Below are 8,689 nucleotides of genomic sequence, written 5' to 3'. Positions count from 1 at the left end.
AAAAAAAAAAAAAAAACTTTTCGAGGTCATAGTTTCTGCAGAGCAGCAGGAGTTATATTGCCTCTGAGTTGTAGGTGGGACTTTTGATGCCGAGCAAACCCACTCCTTTCCCATCATCCATCTGTTTACGTGCTCTCTCGTTAGCTTACAGCCCCAACCTAACATTACAGGTGCAACAAAAATGGTAAACAATATTTTAGTTTTTCAGCCGAAAAGTTTTGAGCCAGATACCAACTTGAAAGAGGAGAAGGAAGATATGCATGCATCTATTTTTCTACAAGTGGATGCATCAAAATGAAGCAGAGCAGGGGGCTGTGGTTTCCGTTGTACATTCTACATTGCAAGCTTTCGTCTGTTCCTGATTCACAATGATTTGATTAAAGAAATGCTCAGCAATACACCTTTCTTTATTATGTCCTCTATTATGAAAAAAATATATTAAAAACACCAAGAACACAATTTTTATGGGAGTGGGTCTTTAATCACAAAATAACCAATTCAGTCTACATTTTTCCTAGGATTGAAAAGTTGGGGAACGAGAGGACACTGAAGTGCAAAAAGTATGGCTGGACAGATGTGTGTGGAGACCTTGAGGAGTACGAGAACAGACTGGAGAAAGAGAGAAATGCTGAACGTAAGCATAAATACCTGTACTCTCATATTTTTCATTTACACCAGATGAAGAAGCACTTCACATTGGAGGCATCTAAACACTTTAGAAACCAGCAACTCTGTTCATGAGCTTCTTTTTTCAGGGGCGGGTCTTCAAAAGCAGCTCATGAAAATTCAGAACGATGTGCGAAAATTCCAGAGTCATCTAACTGATGTGAAGCCAACTCCAGAGTGTAAGTTTGGATTTTCTTAAAAAAAAAATAATAATAAAAAAGCCTAAAACATAGAAAAACTACTATATTAGATTCAGTCACATATTCAGAGATTTATCTAAACTAGTTTTATAATAAATACCACTCTCTATAATAACTATTGACTGAATTGTGTGTTTTAAGACAGTTTGTTGATCATATTTTCACTTTAACCTTTAGTGATTGAAAGGCTTAAAGACATCATGTCAGATTTGGAAACCTCAATAAATTCTTTAAAGGAGGAGCAGCGTTCATGGTAATAAAACTACACACTGTTTTGGAAAATGTTTTATTAAAAATATTTGACAATAAAACATGATTTATTTAGCTAGTTTTTACGTTTTTGTATAAAAAAATGAAGTTAAAAGAAATTGTATAATTTTTAATACAGCAAATGTGCTGATTATAACATTGTATACAATACATCTATTCTGTCTTGACCTTATTTATTTATTTTGTTGTCAGTTTTGAGGAGTATTTGAAAGAGGAGATGATAGTCCGACTGGAGATCTCTGCTTATGAAAAGAAAATTGAAAACTGGAGTCTTCCTTTAAAGTCAAATCCTAAGATACACACAGCCTCCCATACTAAGGTTTGTCTGTCTTCAGTTTGCTTCAGTCTGTTTTTCACATGTTTATTTATTGGTGATAACAGGATAAAGCGGCAGATGTTTTCCCTCATTTTGTTCCCGCAGATTAAACTCCACAACAGAGACCTCCCAGCTGAGGTCAGAGCACCAGAGGATTTCCTGCAGAAGACAGGAGGTCCTAATGGAGGATGGGATCAATGTGACCACCAAGTCTTTTTAAGAGTTGGGTATACTGTCATTCTCTGCTAGAAACTGTCTCCGTTTGCGCAGCAGCTGCTCGTCATTTTGTTTATTTTTTGAAAGCATTACTCACTGTATTTACTTTGAAATGAGAGCCAATTAGGTCAAAGTTTGTCATTGGGTTTACAGATCTGGACGAAGCACGGTGGACAAACGTCCTACAGGAACGAGGCCAAACTGCACCTACCAGACAAAACAGCGGAGGAGATAAAACAGCATGAGGGCTGGCACCTAGAGCTGCTCTCGCTTCAGGATCAAAAGAAAAAAGTGAGGAACGCAGAATGTGCAAGCACAGGAAACAGTGAAACCTGAATTACCAACATTTCAACTGTTTTTATGCATATTTTTATGTACAAACATTTATAAAAAAAATGAAACAAAGCTCGTTTTTGTAAGCGACCCTCCTTATCGTGGCAACAATAACAAAATCTGATGTTAAAAATGACATTTACTCTTTTATTTTGAAGGGCAGAAATTCAGCTTGCTTTCACCCAAAGCCAAAGATCTAGTGTAGTCTTATGTATTAAATTTTGTTAAATGTGTTCAGGCCATTCAGCTTTGGAAAGCTAGTAAACAACGAGAAAATCAAACGAGGAAACACAACCAGGAGGAAACTGAGAAAACACAAAGAGCCGACGAGGAGGCGAGGATCCTGGCTGAGATGCATAGGTACTTCTGGGTGAAATTATGTGGGAAACAGTAACATTTGTGTTTTTAAAGTACTTCTTTGTTTGTGTATTCTGAATCCTGTTTTAGGTCTAAAGAGGAAAGGAGAGAAGTAGCACGGCAACTGGAGAAGTGGAGAGAGGAGAAGAAGAGGAAAGAGGAACAAGAAGAGGAACAAAGAGTTGCGAAGGAGATTCAAAGAAGAAAACTAGAGAAGGTACTTTTTTTAGTATTTGCAACCGTTTGTCATCAAGTACTACAAATGGAAAAAAAAGATTTATGTCACTGCTTTCATCATGTTGTTATGTGTCTATTAACATTCTTTTTTTTAACTAGGAGAATTGTCGTCGGCAGATGGAGGTGAAACTAGCCGTAGTAGAGCAGCTGAAAATGAGGAGAGAAGTGGAGGAGGAAGAAGCGAGGAGAAGGAGAGAGGAGGAACAGAAAGAAACAGAGGAGAGAAGAAGAGAGGCTGCAAAGGTCATTAAACTATTTCAGGAAAGGGTACGAAGTCTAAAAATGTCAGTGACGTCAGAAAACTAAATATGTTGGTCAATACTGTCAAAGCTTATTTTCCCACTAGATGTCTTTTTTTGTTTAAATCTTAAAAGAAAATGTTCTGATGTTGTTGCTCTTTTTCAGGATCTTCGCAAGGTGGAAGCAAAGCTCCACGAGAAACATTTAAGAGAAAAAGAAGAAGAGGACAGACAAGAAAAAATTGCTTCCAAACTAAAAGAGAAGGCATGTATGAACCAATGATCAAACAAACAAATACAAGATACTATCTCACTTTTATTTTTGTTTATTTTACAGGTTAATGAACATATCAGCAGAGACCCCTCCAGGTTAATTCGTCCTACTAAAGGTTGGCAAGAGCGAATGAAACACATTGGGCCATCAGGAAATGGACCTCTCCTTCAAATGTTTCACAAGTCAGATTTTTTATACTCTTTTTCTCACTGATCTTATGGAGAAAATAGAGAAATAAAGAGTCTCTCTGTTTTATTGCAGAGCTGTTCCTACTTGGAGGCAAGGCCTGTGAGGATCCTGTCCTGACAGAGTAGAACAATCCACTTAATTTGGGGATAAATCAGATTTTAAGGCTCAATAATTTTGTTCTTTTTTAGATGTTATTTCAAATAAAATATTTCATGATTGCATCATCAGAAATGTCTGTGTTGGTTTTTTTATGTTTTAATAGATATCAGGATATAATTACCATACTTTTAGCAGTTTTCCTGGTCAAAATAATACAAAGCAGGAAAGATAATCTCTTAAATATATATTCATCTTCTTGTCTGCTCCGTCCCTTTCGGGATCGCGGGGGCCTTAAATATATATTAGATTTTAAAAGAAGATTACAACAAGAGTAAAATAAAAAATGTGAAAATACAAGTCTCGATGCTTTTATTTCGAAAAACCAGAGTACCGGAAGGGATTTCTCATAGGTGCGGAATCAAAGATGGCGGAAGAAGAGAAACATTTAGAAGAATTTGAGCAAATAGACTTCCTAAAAGACCGACATGTGCGGTTTTTCCAGCGAACACTTCAAGTGCTACCGGAAAGATACGCGTCGTTGGAAACAACAAGGTGAGGACAGTCAAATAAAACGGCGGCGCTTCGGTTTCTGTCCTCTGTTGAAGAACTTGGTTAGCATCTTAGCTAGCTGTGCTTCAGCAGCAGTTTTGAAGGCAGGCTTGTGCTTATGAAGTGAGGCTCAATTTCTAACTTCAAGTAGTTAAGGTAGAAGAAAACTTTGCTAACATCTGGTGATTTCTAGCTGAACTTAAACTTGAACACCAAAAGTGAAAGAACTAAAGATAATATTTAATATTTCTTTATTAGTTTCGCTACTCAGGAATGTTCCTGCTTTAAGTACAACATTTTCATTATAAGCTATTTAGATAGTGCTATAATGCACATCTGTGCTGTTTCTTCTGCTGATCTTTTTGCTTAAATGTATTTTTCAGATTATCTATAGTATTTTTTGCCCTGTCTGGTCTCGATGTCCTGGAATCCCTTGATGTAATTGATAAGGACCTTATAATTGAGTGGATTTACTCACAGCAAGTTCTGCCCACAGACAACAGTAAGTCTCACATGTTATCTGGTTTAAACATCAATTTTGTGATTTTTCATAGTTGAATTACAAAGTAAACTTTGAGCAGTGGAAATGCCTAAAACTACAATGACATGAAATCCGTTGAGATGTAATAAACGGTGATCTAATAATCAGCTTTATTGGACAAGTATGAGCGCACATACAAGGAATTTGACTTTAGTGACTTACGCTGTATTGTAAAAAGACAAAGTAAACAATTACAACTCATATATAGGCGCAATAATAAATACAGGGGGCAAAAGATAAAGATATATACAACATTTAACACCGTGTAAAGTTCTTTTTCGCATGCTGTAATGGGTTAAGATGCTGTGTTTTGGTGCACAGGGCTCTGAAATGCTAGTCTAACGGGAGGGATCTGTGGAGTATTTTCCAGCTCACTAAATTAACCTGGATCGGTACAGGTTCTGGATGGAACACAGGTTTTAACCTATAATAAGACCGGATGGTTCCCTGCAGTCCCATCATGATTGGTTGGCGATCCAAACCAGACTGTAATGGATGTGGTCAGGACTGACTGAATTATTGCAGAGCAGTTAATGGTTGACCCAGGAAGTACAACCTCTGCTAAGAATTCTTCAGGAGGGAATGTGGGAGGTCCCGTGAGATGGTGGAACCTGTGTGAGTCTATTGAGGGAACTGTTCTGCTGCAGGCTGTACATGGAGGAGAAGCTTTTCCTGATGTCCACTGACATCTCCATAAGTTCTATTCTTTGGGGAACTAGCCAACTATCATATTCTTGGAGTGACGTGTCGTCACGTAAAATTAAACTCCTCTGAGGTATTGTTCCAGGTATTGTTGTCACTTTTTTCCAGGCAAAAGGCTCCTCACATTTACCTCTAATAATTGTGGGAACTAAAGCCGACACCGAGATAAATGTGACTTTTCATTACTTGCTTTTATTATCATCTTATTTATTTATTTTTTAAATGTTGTCTTACAAGCCATTTTCAGCCATCTTTAAAGATTTCAAGTTGCCAAATATTCAAGGAATTTCTAAATTTGATTGATGAAAAGCCACGCTTGACTGAGCTCGGTTTTCATGCCGCCATGTTAGATGGCGAGTTTATTCTCATTAAATCTAAAAAATAAAGCTTTTGAGAAACGCATGACTGCCTAATAGCACATTAACAAGAAAGTCCAGTTTTGATGTTGTAACGCTGTCATGTGTTTTTAAAAGGATGTTGATGAATCGAGATCATTTGTCAACCAAATGAGTATGTTAACATTCACTCTTTATATTGGTTAAATGTTTCAGTCTTACATGTAAGAATTGCGGAGAATAGAAGTAAAATCTCTATCATGTAACACGTCTTTTGAGCTGTTGAGTCATACCATATTTATTATAAAGCTTTAAAGATTATCATGACAGAGGATGCCAGATTTTAACTTTATTGCCACATCAGCATTTTGATTTAGAATTTGTAGCATTTTACTCACCACATTAAAGCAAAATAATATCACACAACATTAAAATAAAGTACGCAATAATATTCATGTTAGGTAAGCTGACAAAAACTATTGCTCATCTTTTGCTAATTGGAGCTTCAGTGTGCCTTTCCTGTTTTGGCCAGCAGGTGGCAGCAGTGTATTTTTTCTTTACTTTTTTATCACCCAGATTTTTGCTGGTCAATATTACACTATATTCATATTCTTGGAGTGAAGGATACTTGGTTATATCCTTGTATTTAACAAAGACATTTTTTATTCTCCATTTTTTTATCCTTAGTTTGCTGACCTTGACAATAAGGTCATGCTGAATTGATGTCCATTTTTTTTTTTCTTTCGCCCCTCTTTTTAGTGCCAGATTTTTGGAGGCAGCAACATGAGTGAAGGTCTTCAAAACTCCAAATCCCCTTCATTCTTTTCACGTGGCAACACAAATTATCATACTAACCAAGAGAAATGTGTTTCATTTAGGGTCTTGCTGAAGGCCTCATGGTTGCACATGGCTTGAAGTGTCTGAACAAACAAGTGAACTATCTGGGTTGCTTAAGGCGTCTGCTAAAAAAGCCAAATAACATCCAGAGGTCTGAGGAACCTCACCTACATCTCCTATACTAATAAACTCATTCCAGCTACAAAGTTAACAATCTCAGCCTTCACTATTTCAGTAGGAGTAATGGCTGCCCTGCTTCCTCAGTGAAATCATGAAGAGACAGTCATTTTTTTGACCACTCAGCTGTACTCTGTATATCTTAGTCCTCATTGGTTCCTTATTCATTTCTTTGTGTAATGAGCTCTTCTCTCATTCTTTTCCAGAGTCAAACCTGGGTCGTTGTGGGTTTCGAGGATCATCGCATATTGGTATTCCTTACAGCACTAAGGTAACGTCTTTATTTCTATTAAATCCAGTTTTGGATTTTTTTTTTTAGCTTTTTGGATGTCTTTGCAACGTATTTGTATTCTTTCTGCTTGAGTGTTGAAGCTTCTTATCTTGTTTCTCTCAGGAATTTTCTGAATAACATTCAGTTTTGACGTTTTCCTCAGGGTCCAGGTGTGCTCCATCCCTATGACAGTGGACATGTAGCCATGACGTACACCGGGCTATGCTCGCTGTTGATCCTCGGCGATGATCTTAGTCGAGTTAACAAGCAGGGCTGTCTGGCTGGTCTCAGAGCTCTGCAGCTGGAGGACGGAAGGTCATTACCAACACATGTTTACGCCTAACGCTCATCTACACTGACACTTTCACTCTGACTCAACCACACCTGAGGTCATGTGAACACCAGCGCTCTTAACATAAACCGACATGGTCACACGTGAGCCTTTTCCATTCAGGACCACGTAACTTCTTTAATCGTTTGAGTTTTAAAGCCATATTTACTAATAGAATTACTAGTTTTTAATAGAGTGACAAAAAAGCATTTTTACTGAGTAAGACACTAAAGTTATCCATAAATTGATTCTTATATGTACATGTGTCAGAATATCCAGTGCTGAGGCGGCTGTCAAACATGTTTAGGTTGACTTTGAACAGTAATTTTTTGAAGTACCTTTATGTTTCTCACTGTTTTCTGTAAAATTCACAAGCTTTGAAATATAGTTACTTTTCACAAACAGTGGATTTTATTCTAAACTTATTTAACGTTAAAAAAAAACAAAAAACTGTGGAAACAGAAGTTTATTTTTACAGGAAGATTATTTTAAAAGGTCAAAAACAGGATAGATTTGTTACTGAAGATCTGTGGGTCACCACATTTATAGTTTAGTCTGTGGAAGTGACTCTGAAATGTCTTTCTGGGTGCTTCATCATGCAGATATGTTAAAAACTGAAACAAACTTCCTTAAAAGTTTTTTTTTTAATTTATTAATATAACTACATTAGTAAAAAGTTTTTTACTGAGAGATGCTGTTGTTGTTTTATCTCTAAGAGAAATATAAATTCATGCACAGTATGACATATTACCTTAATACACCAAAGTGTTTGTACTCATTTATAACAATATTTATCTAAATGAACCAGAATTATTTAACAAATTGTTATATTCTGTTATTTATTAACAACAATCCGGTTAAATAAAGAGGAAAGTGCTGCGTTTGACTTCAAGCAAATTCCAGGATCTGTTTAAATGCATCACATGTTCACAAACACACAGTCTATACCTACGTTTATTTCATATTTTTAAAAAAGTGTTGTTTTACTTGTGCTTACAGATTTTTATGACCTGACACTTCTTACAGACTCAACAATGGTTGCTTATTTTTCCTGTGTTTCTGTCTTTCAGTTTCTATTCAGTGCCAGAAGGAAGTGAAAACGACATTCGGTTCATCTACTGCGCAGCTTGTATTTGCTTCATGCTGGATGACTGGTCAGGCATGAACATTCAAAAGGCCATCGAGTACATTCGAGGTAGTTTGGTGAGTAGATTTAAAAAATAAATAAAACCCCCAAAACTTCAACGTGTCCCAAAATCTTTTGTCCCGACGCAGTGAATGGAAACAAACCCATTTCAGTCTGGCTGCTCCGTGTGTAATTGCTGTCTCTGCAGCATTCAGAGCAGTGCTGCAGAATAGACCACCTGCTTTCACCAGGTGGCACTGTGCCTAGAAACTCTTCATTATTAATAAATGGAGAGGGGGGGCCTGAGCTGTGCCACAAGCTCTTAAAGCTGAAACAGAGGGTTTTTATTCCAACTAGACAAAAACAAATGTTTAAATTTGTCCTGAATGTTTGATTTTCAAGCCTTTTTGTAGAGAGAAACATG

The 8,689-nt window shown here is 36.8% G+C and overlaps 2 protein-coding genes across 3 annotated transcripts in view; both read left to right on the top strand.

Moving 5' to 3' along the window:
* The window catches only part of LOC112147964 (coiled-coil domain-containing protein 112), a 4,445-nt gene extending 917 nt beyond the window's left edge, over positions 1-3,528 (top strand). For both annotated transcript variants that reach the window (XM_024274691.2, XM_024274692.2), the window contains exons 3-14: positions 519-634; positions 756-845; positions 1,044-1,119; positions 1,329-1,455; positions 1,558-1,674; positions 1,822-1,959; positions 2,240-2,361; positions 2,449-2,575; positions 2,695-2,862; positions 3,001-3,099; positions 3,172-3,290; positions 3,370-3,528. In XM_024274691.2, the coding sequence (XP_024130459.1) occupies positions 519-634; positions 756-845; positions 1,044-1,119; positions 1,329-1,455; positions 1,558-1,674; positions 1,822-1,959; positions 2,240-2,361; positions 2,449-2,575; positions 2,695-2,862; positions 3,001-3,099; positions 3,172-3,290; positions 3,370-3,400 (1,330 nt within the window). In that variant the 3' untranslated portion in view covers positions 3,401-3,528. The remainder of the gene's footprint in view (positions 1-518; positions 635-755; positions 846-1,043; positions 1,120-1,328; positions 1,456-1,557; positions 1,675-1,821; positions 1,960-2,239; positions 2,362-2,448; positions 2,576-2,694; positions 2,863-3,000; positions 3,100-3,171; positions 3,291-3,369) is intronic.
* A 253-nt stretch (positions 3,529-3,781) lies between these two features.
* pggt1b (protein geranylgeranyltransferase type I, beta subunit) overlaps positions 3,782-8,689 on the top strand; it is a 15,371-nt gene continuing 10,463 nt past the window's right edge. The window contains exons 1-5 of the mRNA XM_024276024.2: positions 3,782-3,948; positions 4,329-4,447; positions 6,744-6,808; positions 6,972-7,123; positions 8,210-8,342. Coding sequence (XP_024131792.1) covers positions 3,821-3,948; positions 4,329-4,447; positions 6,744-6,808; positions 6,972-7,123; positions 8,210-8,342 — 597 coding nt within the window. The 5' untranslated portion in view covers positions 3,782-3,820. The remainder of the gene's footprint in view (positions 3,949-4,328; positions 4,448-6,743; positions 6,809-6,971; positions 7,124-8,209; positions 8,343-8,689) is intronic.

The sequence above is a fragment of the Oryzias melastigma genome, linkage group LG9, assembly GCF_002922805.2.
Source record: "Oryzias melastigma strain HK-1 linkage group LG9, ASM292280v2, whole genome shotgun sequence".
NCBI classification, from domain to species: Eukaryota; Metazoa; Chordata; class Actinopteri; order Beloniformes; family Adrianichthyidae; genus Oryzias; species Oryzias melastigma.
Note: the sequence above shows the minus strand (reverse complement) of the source record. Positions and strands in the feature narration are given on the sequence as shown.